Genomic DNA, 17,510 nt, shown 5'->3' on the forward strand with positions numbered 1-17,510 from the left:
TCCCCAGATGAACCTCCAAGGCCCTCTTGCCCGTCCCTACTTTAGAGAGAAAATTTCACATAACAACTGGGGAGAAGGGCACCAATTCCTATCCCACATTTTTCAATTATGCTTGTCAGAGTGTAATTGTCTGGTGCAATTTATCCTCATCCTGGAATGCATTCTTCTAAATTGACCCATCTATCTAAAGTGTAATCAGAGAAACACCATTTAGAGAAAGATTGAGCTTGTAGACTTTTTTTTTCAATAGCAACATTCTGCATGCTTTCATTTCAGGATTCTTAACCATTGAGTCTTAAAAAAAAAAATCTCTACCGTGTATCACCCTGACAGGCATCTCAGAGTGGAGATACAATAGCCTCCGGCACAGAGTGTCTACAGTGATATTCATGTCCTCCCTCCCCAGAATGCATCAAATTCTTCCACTTCAGAAATCCAACACTGTTTTGGCTTCTCAGTGATGGGAACAGTTAGATACAGAAACCATTTAGAGACAAGGAAGTGTTTGAGGTTTATTTTGTTACAAGAGAAATATGTTAACTTCCTAATCAGTTTGTTCTAGTGATCCTACTCACGTTAAATGAAACCTAAAACCAAACATAAACGTGTGGTGTGTGTGTTTAAATGGAAGTATGGATTATCAAGTAAAAAAAAACAACCCTGAAAGTTTGACACTACCTCTGTTTACACTAGGAAAGTAAAAGGTAAAGGGACCCCTGACCATTAGGTCCAGTCGTGACCGACTCTGGGGTTGCGCGCTCATCTCGCATTATTGGCCGAGAGAGCCGGCGTATAGCTTCCGGGTCATGTGGCCAGCATGACAAAGCAGCTTCTGGCAAACCAGAGCAGCACATGGAAACGCCGTTTACCTTCCCACTGTAGCGGTTCCTATTTATCTACTTGCATTTTGACGTGCTTTCAAACTGCTAGGTTGGCAGGAGCTGGGACCAAGCAACAGGAGCTCACCCCGTCACAGGGATTCGAACCGCCGACCTTCTGGTCAGCAAGCCCTAGGCTCAGTGGTTTAACCACAGCGCCACTAGGAAAGTACATGTGATAAATTGAACTTCTGTTTCCTTGTGACTTTAACTCTTCAATTAAAGGGGAAATAACACTGATTTATTTGAGAATAATAATTACAGTGGTACCTCAGTTTATGAGCACAATTGGTTCCGGAAGTCTGTTCATAAACTGAAGCGTTCATAAACTGAAGCGAACTTTCCCATTGAAAGTAATGGAAAGTGGATTAATCTGTTCCAGACGGTCCACGGAGTACTTAAACTGAAGCGTTCATAAACGGAAGTGAACTTTCCCATTGAAAGTAATGGAAAGTGGATTAATCCGTTCCAGACGGGTCCGTGGAGTACTCAACCTGAAGCGTACTTAACCCGAAGCATGGGTGTAATTGGTTCCGGAAGTCTGTTCATAAACTGAAGCGTTCATAAACTGAAGCGAACTTCCCCATAGAAAGTAATGGAAAGTGAATTAATCCGTTCCAGATGGGTCCGTGGCGTTCGTAAACCGAAAATTCGTAAACCGAGGTGTTCATAAACCGAGGTTCCACTGTACAACCAAAAGGTTTAAAAGTGATGAGGAACCAGTGGCCCCCCAGATATTACTATCCCATCATTCCCACTGGCCAAGCTGTTTGGGGATGACAGGAGTTGGAGCTCAAGGGCACCTGGAGGATCAAAGGTTCCCCATCTGAACTTCAGAATTAAACAAGTGCAGCTGTTCTTTCACTCTCCATAGTGGCAGGAAAAACTGGTGTGTGCTTAACTTTACTGTCTCTTTTGGAATACAGTCACCTGTGTCAGCTAGAGCATGCTGTGAATTTTAACAGAATTGTGAATTCACTTCTACGAAAGTGAAAGAGTGTGCCCAGGGCAGATTAACCAGTGCTTGTGAGCTTATGAACTCCTCCCTGAAAAAGCAGTTTTGCAGCATTTAAAGGGATTCTGGTTGGTTTGTTTTTGAGTTGATGATTGAAATTATGATTGTTACAAACAGCTCTCTGAAGGATTAAAAGAAAGGAGAACAGCCCACCCAACAGAAATGGGGTAGAGGAAGACCAATGACACAATCCACTGTGGAATCTCTTCTATGTTCCCAATATGTTCTGAAAGCAGGAGTGGGGAAATGTGCTTGAATTCTTTTTGAAAAGCAGTCTATATGCATTCTTGGAGAAGCAAACCTAAAAGTAACTCTGAAATAATAATAGTGGAATACTGGAGACCAGGCACCTTAAAGTCCTAGGCCAGGCATAGGCAACCTTGGCTCTCCAGATGTTTTAGAACTACAACTCCCATGATCCCTGACCACTGGCCCCGTTAGCCAGGGATCATGGGAGTTGTAGTTACAAAACATCTGGAGAGCCAAGGTTGCCTATGCCTGTCCTAGGCTATGTATCCTCAAGTTCAGAAAAAGTTCAGAGCAGAGTGAAGTGCACTTAAGGATTTCTTATTATTACCACTCTGTTGCAGTAGTTTCATAATAAATGTACCTAATTTCATTGTGCTACCTTAAGTATACTTCAGTAGGTATGGCGTTCTGTTCAGAAAAGGAATGCTATTTGATTGTACCCAGGCAAGGGAGCGGAACCAGAATAAATGTATAATACTTCTGCCATGAGGCATATATTTCTATTTGTTATGTTGCAAGGCTCAAAATTATTTTCTGCAAGAGCCTGTCAGAGATGCTGAAACACAGAGAGGAGGCAAGGGGAGAGAGAGAAAGAGTGTGTATTAAAACTCTGAAACACGCACTTGGTTCTCTGTAGCTTTGAGATTCTGAAAAGGTTCCCATGTACTGGCCCTAAGTGTCCAATAGGCAGAAGAGTCTTGATAGGTTCAGAGGGCCTAGTGACTGCCATCAGAAAGTATGCATATACAACTTCATAAAGAAAGGACACACACACACAAATACACATACAGTGGAACCTCGGTTTATGAACACCTCGGTTTATGAATTTTCGGTTTATGAACACCGCGGACCCATCTGGAACGGATTAATTCATTTTTCATTACTTTCAATGGGAAAGTTCGCTTCAGTTTATGAACGCTTCAGTTTATGAACAGACTTCCGGAACCAATTACACCCATGCTTCAGTTTATGAACGCTTCAGTTTAAGTACTCCGCGGACCCATCTGGAACGGATTAATCCACTTTCCATTACTTTCAATGGGAAAGTTCGCTTCAGTTTATGAACGCTTCAGTTTATGAACACCGCGGACCGTCTGGAACGGATTAATTCATTTTCCATTACTTTCAATGGGAAAGTTCGCTTCAGTTTATGAACGCTTCAGTTTATGAACAGACTTCCGGAACCAATTGTGTTCATAAACCGAGGTACCACTGTATATATCATATAGGGTATATAGCCCTGGGTATGCCATATTTGAAAGTATTGTAAGGCTGTAAAATGACAAAGCGTTATTTCCTGCAAAGGGGACTGTGAGGGGGAAATACAATGACTGCATGCTGCTGTCTGAGGTAAAATTGGCGTCTGGGGACTTAGACAGAATATAGTTATATGTGGGTGTTTGCTGAACAGACCAAATGATGCTTTGAGCAGCTAGAGACCCAAGAGCTGCTGAGATTCCTATGAAAGTGAACAGCATGTGAAGAATCAGCAGTCCTGAGGTAAACCTAGCAGGGCTGAGGAGATCATCATGCCCAGCTGGTAAAAGAGAAATTCTGGGGAGACACTTAAGCCTATAAACACCCCAAAGAGTGGATTGGGGAAAGAATCAGGGTATATCAGCTGTTCGAGATGTCAGCAAGGATTTCTGATTCCCATCTGCTCAACAGCAACAACAAAAAACCTGTACCTCATCTCTGAGCATCACAGTTCCCCAGGTGTAAAATGGAACTTTATAAATTCTGTTATAATTTGCTGTTTCTTAAAAACTGCAAGTACAATTGTCTCCATGCTGTACTAATCACTTCTCTCCAAGCTTCAATATTCTACATCTGCAAAGTATTAGTATTAAATTAGTTGCCTTCAGATCTTTGTGTAGCTGTCTAACCCTGGTCTGCAGTAACTCAGATGTAGATTTGTACTTATTTAAGTAAGTTATCCCAGTATCACTGGGTGCAGTCAGTAGCTGGTTTTGCCCCATAAGCCACCATTTTGTACCTATTTCCAGTTGGTGGAATGATCCCACAAGCTTGAGGTTGTCCATTCCTGAAATAGTCTAAAGGGTCGGCATATCTGGGCTGCCAAAGCATAGCAAGTGGCCATGGAGTCCATGGCAAAATTGGGCACCTCTTCAGTGTTGTCATTTCTCCATTCCAGTGCTAGCGGAGAGAACCTTAATCCTAAAGATTGTGTATTACCAACTCATCTAGCTGTGAATGGAATGCTAAAAATTGGTGAGCCTGCTATTAAAGAAGTGTATTTGGTTCAGATGGGATTAAAAATTCATAGGTGGCCTAAATATCAAATGTCTCCTTCTTAAGCAAGGCATTCAATGAGTATTGACCATGCATGCATGAATGGAGGAAGCAGATTAGCGCAACCCACCTCAAACCTGTTTCAGCACTGAAATGGCTTCTGTCACCCTGGTTGATGATCTTCATAATGAGAGAGAATTGGAGCTGGAGAACGTGGCCTTGTTTACTCCCTCACAGTGACATTCAGTATCATCAGCCATGGCATCCTCCTAGAGCAACTCAGGACCGCCTCTCTCCATATGAACCTACCCAGACCCTGAGATCATAATCTAAGACCCTTCTTCATGTGCTTCTTCTATCAGAGGTCTGTCTGGAGGGTGGCAAAACAGAACAGGCCTTTTCTGCAGTGGCTACTTGTCTGTGGAATGCTCTCCACAGGGAGGTCCATCTGGTGCCTTCATTATTCATTTAGGTGCCAGGCAAAAAAACGTTCCTCTTCAACCAGGCCTTTGCCTGATTATTATCTTGTACCCCTTTCAAATGTGTTTATGGGAGGGGTGGTGGTATTGCTTTGTGGGTTTTTTTGTTCTTGTTTTCATCATGTATTTTGTGCTCTTATATTATACTTTTATGTTGTGAGCCGCCCTGAGAACTGCAAGTGAAGGGAGGTGTACAAGTTTAATAAATAAAATAAACTGAGGCCTTGGAGTTGGAACAGAGTCAAGCAGTGGTTCCACTCCTTACCTGCAGGGCCATTTTCAGAGAGTGACACTGGAGGACTCTTCCTCAGCCCTATGGCAGTTAAGAGATTCAACCTTGCCCCCCCCCCCAAAAAAAGATGTTTAATGCAGCTTATGTTTTTAAATCGGACAGAAGCTGGTTTCAGGGGGAATGCACCAAACTGCAGTACCAAACTCCAGGATAGATATGGATTGTGGCTAATGTCATGTGTCCATGGCTTCAAACACCAGCAGTGGGAGTGCACTGGAGCCAGAATGGCAATGTGTACACAGCCTTAGAGTCCAAGATGAATTTGTGTTACAAACATGAAGCACCATTCAAGTGGTAGTTGACTTATATTGACTGACAAGCATGTCTCTAGTATGCATGGAATCCATATAGTGCTATCAGAGTTCTTATAAGATCACTGGTTCAAATATGTCAATCTATCTATTCTTAGCAATGCAGCAATTTGCAACCAATACAGCTCACAAACTTTAAACACCTATTGTTAATAGTTATTGCACATATAATATTAGTTGTGGTTTTTTTTGTTTACGCTTATCTTGTTTAAACAATATATTCAGTCATTTTGGAGTAAATAAAGCTGCATGTAAAAGCATTTAGTGGTTAGCAAAAGTCAATTTCAAAAACATTCCAAGGAAAAATATGCTTTCAAATTAGGTTTTCTACAGTATTACATGCAGCCACCTATGCTTGCAATATGAATGTCTTTGCACAGGGGTGATCTCTAATTGAAAAACTGTGTTGCAACTATTGCCATACAAAATGTTTAATATATATCAAATTATTTATACACCATATTTTGACTCCATGATTGCATCGTGCTCACAGATACTGAATGTTAAGAGTATCCTCTTTCCAGCAATGTCCCCTTTAGTCTTGAAACAATAATCCTGCTTGCAACTTCTACAAATTACACAAACATGTTAACAACAAAATGAATTGCTTATTGAATAAGGATATTATGACAACTGTATCTATGAAGTATGCACAGAGGGGCGGTTTTATAAAATACTTACTTAGATAATTAAATTGTAAATGATACAATTTAAAATATGTATTGTTTGAATGAATTAGGATTCATCAGTATTTCCCTGTGACCAAATATAATAGCCAGAAACCAGTGCAAAATTATGTGTCCCATTGACTTGGGTAAATATAACTCCATACTGGATTAGGACTATTTAAGTGAATAGCAGGTTTCTTTTTAATAATGTCTTCAAAAAGTTATCACATAATCCACTTTTCTATCTCAGGCTTGCAGAGGCCTCAAGAATGAAATGAAATTTATGGACAGGAGGCCAAAGGGTTTAAAACCCTGAAGGAATTTATACTTAAGCACCTTGCATGGCTGATATTCAAGATTCTAAAATGTAATACCCTGTTTCTCATATTTTAAGACATACCCATAAAATAAGACATAGCAGGATTTTTAAGCATTCAAGGAATATAAGCCATACCCTGAAAATAAGACATAGTGATAGGCGCAGCAGCAATGCTGGCCGCAGCAGGAGGAGGAGGAAAAAAATAAGACATCCCTTGAAAATAAGCCATAGTGTGTTTTTTTGAGGAAAAAATAAATATAAGACATGTCTTATAATATGAGAAACACGGTACTCCTACAAGCCTTCTAATTTGGTTAGTTTAACGTATGTTTTTAAACAAATAAATTTACATTCTCAACTAAGTAAAACTGAAATTATCAGTATGATTCAAAACCTAATGTAAGATTTGATAAGTGCTGAATTGAGCTATTTTCAAAAATAAAATTAAGAAGCTACTACAGAGGTGTTTAGTTCTGTTTAACTGAAATAGTAAATAGTTGATATTAAATTCCCAACAAGCAGCCCTCAATTTCGGACTATGTTCCTTCTTACCTCATGCTGCCCGCCTCACCCACTCCCAGGTGAGGGAGGCTGAAGCAGAAATGTCCTAGGGTGTTAGCAGCACCAGAGGAACACAACATCAAGCCAGTGTGTCAGAAATCCACCTACATTAATCAGGATTCACTTGTCCTTCCTTCAAGTAGATGGAACAGTGATGTCAGAAATTCACCTACATTAATCAGGATTCAGTTGCCCACTTTTTCATACCCACTGTTGACTACATTTTTGGAACAAACAACAATTGAATACACACGATATGAATGTATAGCAATGATACAATTAGTTTTGATTTGCTGATAGATTAAAAGATCATTCTTATTAGACTTAATCTTCTGGGTGACTAAGTTTCTTTGGTTCTTCAATTCAGTTGTCTCACTAGCCTATGTATCAGTTGATTTTAAAATTATTTTTGCTGGTAATTTATGGTTATTTATTTTCTTTTGTAGGTTGATCATTTCTATAAATATACACTAACTATTTATTTACATGATGATTACAAAAATACAATTTTATTTATATGCAATTTTATTGAAATAACAAGAAAACAATGACACCAAAAGGTTCTGTAATTACTAGGACCTTTGGCAAGGACTTACTATATATCATGACAGTTAAGTTGCACACTTGGAAATATATTTTTCATATTTAATGTGTTTGCTTAAAAATTCTGTGCTTTACTTTAAACTCCTGTTTCTGTTTGCTTTGTTTGTTTCTCTGCAGTAAGTAAAGACCAAAGAAACTCACGGGGGGGGGGGGAATGAAATTAGCTGATCAGAGGACAAAGTTGAGGCTGAATAAATTAATAAGCTCAAGGAAATGTTTACTCTGGTAGACATCAATACACGCAGTATGATACCCCATAGGCAATTTCTATTTGCCCTAAAGTTACATTATACATTTAGGAACTAAAATGTGTGTGTTTTTTGTAACAGTCCACCATTTTTATTTTTATTTTGCAGCTGCCCAAGGTGAGCCAGCATAGAGTTTCATTCTGCTATTTTGAGGCTGTGTTTTCATGACAGTGCGATAGAACAATGAATTACTTTTAGCTTCCAGAACTTACAGCCCTGGGTTTGGCAAAATATCACTTCCCACACTGCCACTCATAGCAGGAACCTGCAGCACAGCAGACACTGTTTTGACTGCAGCTCCCGCCCTCCCTAACCACTGGCTATGCTGGCTGGGGCCGATAGGGGAGTTAAGAATTCAACAACATCTGGGAGGGCTGCAAGTTCCCACCCGATTCACAGAACACTGTTTTGTCCCATAGATTTGTTTACTTATTTACACTTTAAGAAAAGACTGTAGTCAACCCCCAAAGATATGGCGATTCCTTAAGTTTGCGTAGTCATTGGTTGAGTGTAATCAGAGTCAAGTCTGTTAAGCTGCTTCTGGCATCACTTCACTAGACATCATTGTTTACAAGAGAAGGACAGAGCTCTCTGTGAAACAGAGGGTTGTGTCTCCCCCCCCTTTTTTTAAGAAAAAGCAGGTGTATTCATTATTCCAGACTGAGACAGACTCAAGGTTCTCAAATTTACCAGTTCCGCCATGTGTTCAGAATGAAAACCTTTTTGAATGTAAGGCACATTCAAAGAATCTGTTTTCACTGGGAGGTTCCAGGGAGCATTTCTGTATCTTTCCCGTTTCACAGTGAAGAGAGACAGAACACTGAAAACAATTCTGTGCAACTCAACAGTAACATTAGACCAGCTCTTTAGACACCATTTATGCTAGCGGGCCTTTTTACTGTTCTTTTCCTCTTTGTCGGTTTTGGATTATGAGCAAAGATTGTGACTTTTGGGATATTTACAAAGGACTCTTCACATCAGATTTGTATGGTTTAAATGTGGTCTCTAGGCAGAGCTGAGCTCTATTGCTTTGTTGCCATCAGTCTTTTTGATATTGTATCAGCTGAACTACAAATATATGAATATATGGCCCTTAGTTTTCATATTATTACTATGGTTTTTTTCTGAATAAAAAAGGTTTACTTTTTTTACATGCACAAGTTGCTACAGAATGATCTATATTTGTGCTTCCCAAGCTCTTAATATAATGGAATATTAGACAGGCAGATGGTTGAAAGAAAGTCTCCAACAATGAAGGCTTCATGGAACAAGAGGTATGTGACAGACAGTTGCATATCATAAATATAATACATCAATATTTTACAACGGTTGCCTGGGAATACCTGCCTTATAGGTAGAGAACTGATAGTCAGACTGACTGCTCTATTTACTCACTTTTCTTTTTAATCCAGGGTTGATTGTTTCAGAATAGAAAAATGGCATTGCTTTGGCACAAGCCACAATAAGTCTGAATTAACAGCTAGAGGGCCTACAAGTGATGTGATGCAAACTTTCACCGCAAGAAGCCATCAGACCTGAAATTCAAACATGTCTGTTTGTTTCTTGGCTAGCTTAGCAACTTCTTCTCTTATTGCCTTCACCAGAGCAGCTGTGGAAAGGTTGTTGAGTGGGCTATCCAATGGGTAATTTTCTGTTAGGCTCTGTTGAGAAGCAGCAGAAGGCGGCAGTGGGACTTGTTCCAGGCCAGAGTGCATATTTGCTGGTTGACTGTATTGACGAGGAAGTCTTGAAGGAGAGTGGTTGTGTTGGTAACGTGGCCGTGAATAAGCTTCTATGTAGCCAGGAAGCGGGACCTAAAGAAGATATTAATTAGACAAATAAATTGCCCTAAGGTCTGTTCTTAAACACAAGACATAATTTGTGCAACGGTTGCATGTGGAAAGAGGCTACTTGTGGGCACAGTCAGAAAAATAGCTATGTATTTACAAAAGCAATTTTTAAGTGGAAATTATTACATGGATTTTTGCATCAATTTTGTGAGTTTCCCAACCTGCTCCATTTCCAAGAACAATTTCATGGTAGCAAACTATTACTTATTTATAAAACTTCAATGGCACATAGTGTAATACAAAACTCTAGAAGGAAGCCTCAAACTATGCACCTGCTTCTTCAGAGGGAGTGTAACCCGATCTAGATACCAATCCCAGATCTGGGAAATGCCCATCCATAGAGTCTCCATATTATCTGGATTCAGTCACAATTTATTAACCTCATCCAGCTCACCAGCTTAGGACACACACAGCTATTCCTGATTCACATGCTATACAGAAATAGGGGTGGTATACTGGCGGCATATATTAAATAGCATTGGGGTCAAAATCGGGCCTTGTGGCACCCTACAGATCAACTGCTGAGAGTAAAGGCACAGTCACCCAAAACTACTTTCTGGAATCAATCCTGGGAGTAGGAGCAAAAAAGTAGGGCACTCCAGAATAAAGCTCCTGACAGATTCAGGATATTCAACAGGGTCACACTCTCCCGAAATGCACCCAAGCCTGATTCTGTTCCCCAAACCATACCTAAAACCAGGCTGGAATGGGTCGAAATAATCAGTTTTATCCAAGAACATTTACACACAGGTGTGATGGTGGCCAGGGATAGTTGGCATATACCAGTACGTGGTCCAGTTTGGGGGGTTAGGAGTAGCTGCCCAACTTCTTCCTTCAAAAGAGTGAAGACCCCCCCCCTCAGGCAACAAAACAATTGTCACACCCTGGAATCCCCCTTTGTCCAGGCAGGGCTGCGGGGAGCAGGGATCTTAATGGCACATATGGTGGAATTGTGCTAAAGTTCATACATTTTGGAAACAAGCAATTACAGAAATCAGTATACTGTACTTATAGGGGAAAGGGCAATTTTAGACTCTAAACCCTGTATTTTATCTATTTTCAATAAAGGTAATGGGGATCTTATGTGTAAAGAGTTACTTCTCTATCTTCTGGTAGCCACTCAAACTGGGATGCTATACCCTAGATAACTGGTTCAAGAAAGATATGTTCATTGCTATCTCAGATATTGACTTTTAATACTTGAGTGGCTAGGGATGACACTGATTTCACCTCTATTTGGAGGGTTATTTTTAAAAAATATATGACTTCACAGTCACATGGGTCGCAAATCCCTTCAAAATATGATTTGGCGGTGTCTATAAACAGGCAAGTGCTTTTTCTTATTTTCTGTTTCCTTTGTTGTGCAATGTAAGTTGTGTTATTATGCACCATTTATAATTTTATATTTGTATCCTTTTCATTAATTCCTGAATGGTTATTTTGCTTTTGACTTTATTATCAAGAGCACTTGGTGTTGAACTTACATTATTTTGTTGTTAATGTTTGCTCTTTATGTGTATTATCTATTTTTGTTGTTCAATATATTTATTTAAGAATGTTTTCATTTGAATAACGGTCTACTCTTCTATCTAAGGCCAAATGCCCCAGCTCCAGAGATCAGGTAGCAGACAAAAGTAGCTTTTCTGTGGTGTTGTGTCGACTACTACTGAATTTACTCATATGGTGTCTACTTTATCCGCTTTCAGGAACCCATTCAAAACCATTTTATTCTCCTTAGCTTTTAATAGCATGGGCATTGTTTCCTCCTGTCTGCTATTTTAATGTTTTATTGTTATTTATTGTTGCTTTTGCGGTTTTATGATCCAATGTGGCTTTATTGCCATTTTAAATTTTAATTGTTGTGGATTTCTGTTCTGATATTGAACTTGTAATTCATTCTTTAATTTGTTTGTTTTTTATCATTCTTCTTGGATGACTTGAACGACAAAGTATAAATATTTAAAAAATATGTTTACTTCTCAACTTTAATAGCTTCATAGCAATATGAGTGGGAACACACCAAATTGCTCATCGTTTCCCAAGCCATAGTGTACCAGTAGTGGGTTGCCCATCAATAAAACTCCTGATGGATAATTTACAGTACAGGCACATTTATCTTCTCTCAATAATTTAAACTGCATGGGAAGTTTCAAATCCAGTATTGGACTCTGTTGATTCATTGCTTCGAAGGCTGTCAAACATTAAATCCTGGGGTGATTTAATACCTCCAATGTGTTTCCATAATATTTAAATAATCTTAGCAATCTTACAGTGGTCTAAATAGGAAGGTTCCAGACCAAGCTAGCAATCTAATTTACAGTACTGATTACAAGGTAGTGTTTTATACAGAATTTGCAAGCTGGAACTGTTTATCAATCTGAATCTGTACCAGCAATCTTTCATTCTGTGTGCGCCCTATAAGGCTCTATCTCTTAATTAGACAAGTACTCTCTGAATCGCTGAATAAACGATTCTCAAATTTGAAATTGTCAGCACTATATATCATAACAACACCTTATATACAGTACCTAGAAAGAAACAGTCCAGATTTGATAATTTACTTCTAAAACACCTGTTAGATGCTGAGTCTTTTTGCCATCCAGTTGCTTACTCGTATTTATGCACTGCAAAGCCCTTATTACTTCATCTATGTGAGGCATAAAACTAAAATCTATGCAGTACCAAGATGCAAGTGACAATAAAATTCAGTCGAAGCAAAGCACATTTGCTTATAAAACTGTGTTATTGGACACATTTAACAAAGAGAGGTTTCAGAACAAAACACTAGAGGTCAGTATTTCACCAGTTTCAGCCCATACAATACTTTACAATAGTACTTCTGAGGTAAGTACCACAGAAACGCAAACTGTTTTTTCCACCAAATGCTTCTTTGTATCTTCTCATGGGGCCCTTGGATGTATGTAATGGCTGTTTTACTAAGGGAGGTACTTTTAAAAAATCTAGAAAAAGCGTCTGCTTTAATACTTGCAAATCCTACATTTAGGCAGTGGAAGTTTCTGGAATCTTCCCATTTCCTTCAAGACCCCTCTTAATTTTATTTTCAAAAAATCTATCCTGCCTATCTCATGATGTTCAAGGTAACTTGAACACAAATACACAAATAAACTGAAACTTCTCTCATTTGGTTCCCCATAGTTTCTAAAGAGAAAACATATTATGTGGTTTTTAAAAAACCTACAATTATTGCATAAAACTTGTCTCAGGCAAATTTCTATTTTGTCACACACTTGACAGGAAGCCAGTATGGGAACTACATGATTTTCTTCATAGGTACGAAGTAAACTGATCCCATATGAAGCAGTCAAAAAAGTAGCATGATCTTTAATTCTCTCCTCACAGTGATAACAACTCCAAAATCTGTTATCCAGGCTCAGCAGTTTCACTTTCACCAGTCATACCCTGAGTTTATCAGGGAGTTCAGCTCACTTCCCTTCAACAGAAAGTACCATTTTCTTCAAAATGAACTAAATGTCACTTAGCAATTGCTTCTTAACACATCAAAATAGAAAAATCCCAATTTATAGTCAATTTAAACGTATCTTTGCCTATTGCTCAGGGCATAGCTGCCAAGTTATCCCTTTTTTAAAGGGATTTTCCCTTATGCTGAATAGGCTTCCTCGCGAGAAAAGGGAAAACTTGGCAGCTATGGCTCAGGGTGAGCTGAACAAGAATAGCTTTGGTAACAAAAATCCTGTCAGACCAGAATTTAAAAAGAGAGTTACCCACTGTATCCCCAGTGACAACAATTTGGGATGGGAGAGATGTAGATGAAAACTGAATGTGAACATTTTACTCATGCGGACATGCTGGTTTTTTGTGGGGAGCAACATATTGATTGTTAGCACATATTGCTAACACAAATCACCCTTAGCGTTCTGGTTTGCACTGTCTTCATACACCCACTGCCAACAGCTTGGGAAATTATCTGCGAGTCCCACCTTGGCTCAAAGGTATGCTGGATATCAGGCTGTGGTTAACAGCTCAGAGGAATTCCTGACAAGTGAGCTAAATCAAAGCAGACCATATAACAAATGAGATGTGGCTCTATAAGTCATCTCTTTCCTATTGATTTCCTGTCCTGAAGGCCCTGGTGCCTTATTCTTGGTATGGCACTCATAGCTCTTAAGAGAGTTAGGTTATGGCTCAGGTAGAGAATCTTGCTTTGCACACAGAAGGCCACAAGTTCAATCCCCACCATCTCCAGGTAGGCCTGGAAGATACTCAGATAGCCTCTGACAGTCAGTATAGTGAGCTAGAATGGGCCAGTGGTCTGGCTCAGTGGAAAGGCAACCTCCAACATTTCTAGCAAATAACCTCTGCTTGACCACACAGGACAATTTGCACCAACTGTGTAGAGAGCAAGGTGCTAAGATCATTCTTTAATCTTTCCTATTCTCTTTAGGCCAGTGCAAATAGGCAACCAGTAGCTGCAACTTTGCAACTAATACCAGCAGTAGCCCAAGAAAAGTACTGTCTATGTGGAAATTTCCCTTTCCAAAGGGACTTCAAGAAAGCTTTCTATCTGCATTCAACATACAAATCAAAGAAAGAAAATGTGAACAATTACCGAGTCTGCCCATTGCCCTGGTAATTCATTTTCTGCCGCATAGGACATCCAAGCTTGGTTCCTGTATGCAGTAGGTGGTGTCGGGATGAAATAGCCTGTGAACCCGGGTCGGTTTGCTGCTGGGATGGCAAACACTGCGGGAACTGTACTTCCTATCAAGAAACAGGGAAGATGGTTAGCGATCAAAATACATTGCTCTAGACCTAGAGGAACATTGCAAAGGATACCCAAGATGTTCCAACTAGAAGATGCCATTTTGCATTGGCAATAGAAGCCCCTTGCCGAAGAAAGAGCATGTATTGTTGTATCTGCACATAGTGCCTTGTTGCCACTGTTGTAGGATGAAACATCCCACAACAGAATATACCTGTTTGAAGAGGTCAACCCAGCACTCTTGACACAGTGGAGACACCAACACCATGGTCACCCAACTAGTGATCATACTTGTCTGTAGAAAGAACGAGTATGAAAATTGAACATAGGCACAGTGCAGATGCACATTCATGGATTTATGCTACTGCAGAGAGAATGTAAGAAAAGCCAGAGAGATGATTTTGCTGGTCAGTAGCCTTGTGAACTTATGTAAAGTACTGCATGTGCTATTATAAACATTTAATATGGATTCTAATATTGTTCTATGGCGTAGTTTCTCTTGTACAGTTTATCAGATCAAGCACAAGCATAGCAGTAGATTTCAGAATGTAATGGATAAGAATGCTCTTATGATATTGGAACAAGACAGTCCTATTGAATAGGGAGCAGTTCCAAGCAGGGTTTGGAGCTTCCAAAAAGCACTGTAACTACATGTTATTGCTTTGTGAATGGATTTGTTTGCATAGGGTGCTTTGTACATTCCAAGGGGGAATATGATCTCTAATATAATTCTATAGAGAATATCATTCTTTTTAGACATTATCTCATATGCACAATTGTTGGATTATGGGGAGAGAGGAAGTAAGTAAAGCAAAATATAGGTGTGACTTGTTCCTCCACTGGTGTGTGGATTGGTCTTCACATGGTTCAGATAATGTTGTACCAACTACCTGCTATTTAAATCAATATCACTTAAACCTTCATTTCCTTCGTGTCTGAATCATTTTACAAGAACATATCTTGTTACATGATTATAAACCCATTATGTTTTTTTCTGATGCTTTGCAGCATTTTTGCATAAAGTTTTTTGCCCCCACCAGGGTGATCTTCATCAGTTGGCAAATGGATGGATCTTCAGTCTCACTGGTATCTTCTGGGAGCCACTTGTTAAACTGCCAGCAACACATCACTGCTTTCAGCTTGAAACATGTTGCTAAGTGTTAGAAAAGGAATCCATCTTTATCTTCTGTTCAGTGAAGCATCTCTCTTACGTGCCGCACACATCAGCTGCCAACATGTGTATTAAGTGCAGCAAGTCTTTGGACTAGTTCTTGTAACCATTTTTTGAACCAAAATTACAAATAACAAAAGGCATTACTTTCTTTCCTGGGAATCTCCCAGGACTATGTTAATTTTAAAACTCTTTTTGATATGTGGCACACAAAACACCCAACCATCTCCTAAATAAATACTTGTGTCATTCACAACACAACTGGCAGGTTGAAAGTATGTTCAAGATTTATGTTCCAATTACGAAATTATTTGAATAAGCATTGCATATTAATACATTCTAAGGGAGGGACAAATCAACAATCAGGAGTCTGAAACTCAGTAGTTTTTAATTCTGTGTTACCTTATCTGTATTCAATACAGTTTTTATCAACACAGAAAACAAGCCTCTCTTTCATTTTCCTACATCCTGGTACAGTCTCTTCCTGAAACAAATATTGTTCCTATAAAGTTCCCTGTGGAATCTTAAATCATGTGTTCTGTACCCCCACGCCCACCCCAATTAGTTCTATCTCAAAATAGGGATGCTACTCAACAAGTCAATGAATAGTAATTGAAAACCAACAAGGCTGTTCCATTATTGCCATTAGTTGTAAAGAATGGTCTTTGCCTTCATTCTACTTAACAGGCCAACCCTCTCCTTGTGGTTGTGTATTAAACTGAAAAATGCACCTGAGTAGCTTGAAACAAAACACTTCACACACATGGGATGTTAAGCAGAAACAATATATTTTAATAAGACGAAGTTCCATTTTTAAAATTTCAGTTTACAGCAGTTTTCCAGCCTCCGTTGTCTACAATGGGCTTGTCAAATTGCATAAATGTTGCTTATGGAGTTACATGAGATGAATGGAACCAAGGACACCAACCAAAGCACCCTTTATAGGGAAGGGGGGGGCGGATGTTAGAAGTTAGCCACACGTTTTCGTGTAGTCATGTTCCTCTAGTGACATATGATCCACTCAAGTCACTAGAACCTAATATGATACCTTGAACTTGAATTTAAAAGGTTTCAGGTTATATTTCCTGTGCTGATGAATACACCCCTGAGTGGGAGTGGCATTGGGTGCATTTATCCTTATGGGACTCAACAACAATCTAAAAACAGCAAATAAAAAAAACAATTAAGAAACAGAGACATCATATTACAAACAGAGTCTCGTGGAATCATAGGTTGGAATGACTGCAGATGCAACACAAGCAGTTCAAATTGGGAAAATGCTCTGAGTGCTTAAAGCCATTTCCAGTACCAATATTTATACCACGGCTGTATATTTACACCACGCTTTAGAGTCACAGAGATTACTTGCGATAAACCCAGGATGAGTGTAGCGAGGAGCTTCTATTATGCTGGAGCAATAGTAAGCTTCTCTTGAGGAGCCACAGGTACTCATATTCTGCTTCCAGAGCCAGAAGGATGCAAATATCCAATAATCTTAAATAAAAAAGAGTGTTCCAACGTGTGTGTGTTTTTTTGTCCTATGCCATCTTTAATCCATGACTATTTTCTTTTTTTTAAGGGAAGTAGAACCAATACCACAGCTTCTCCACACATTCAGCCATTTTGATCTTGTGCAGAAGAACAGCAGAAATCATTCCTCCTGCCCTCAAGTTCAAAAATAAAAATAAAAATGAGGCAGCTGCTCCAATGCAAATACAATAAATGACCTTTCAGAATCAGGACGTAACTGTAAAAGAACTCACCCATCAATACACATGCTTAGTTATTAAATAAGCTTGCATTCACACATGACTTTACATTTCGAACTGTTTCTGCTACAGAAGGGAAGAGTGGTGGTCATGCATGCTACGG

The 17,510-nt window shown here is 39.3% G+C and overlaps 1 protein-coding gene across 6 annotated transcripts in view; it reads right to left on the bottom strand.

Moving 5' to 3' along the window:
* Positions 1-7,467: 7,467 nt before the first annotated feature.
* KIAA1549L (KIAA1549 like) overlaps positions 7,468-17,510 on the bottom strand; it is a 159,129-nt gene continuing 149,086 nt past the window's right edge. For all 6 annotated transcript variants that reach the window (XM_088653645.1, XM_088653634.1, XM_088653619.1 and 3 more), the window contains 2 exons: positions 14,315-14,466; positions 7,468-9,690 (listed from right to left, as the gene is read on the bottom strand). In XM_088653645.1, the coding sequence (XP_088509771.1) occupies positions 9,406-9,690; positions 14,315-14,466 (437 nt within the window). In that variant the 3' untranslated portion in view covers positions 7,468-9,405. The remainder of the gene's footprint in view (positions 9,691-14,314; positions 14,467-17,510) is intronic.

The sequence above is a fragment of the Zootoca vivipara genome, chromosome 1, assembly GCF_965207765.1.
Source record: "Zootoca vivipara chromosome 1, rZooViv2.hap1.1, whole genome shotgun sequence".
NCBI lineage: Eukaryota > Metazoa > Chordata > Lepidosauria > Squamata > Lacertidae > Zootoca > Zootoca vivipara.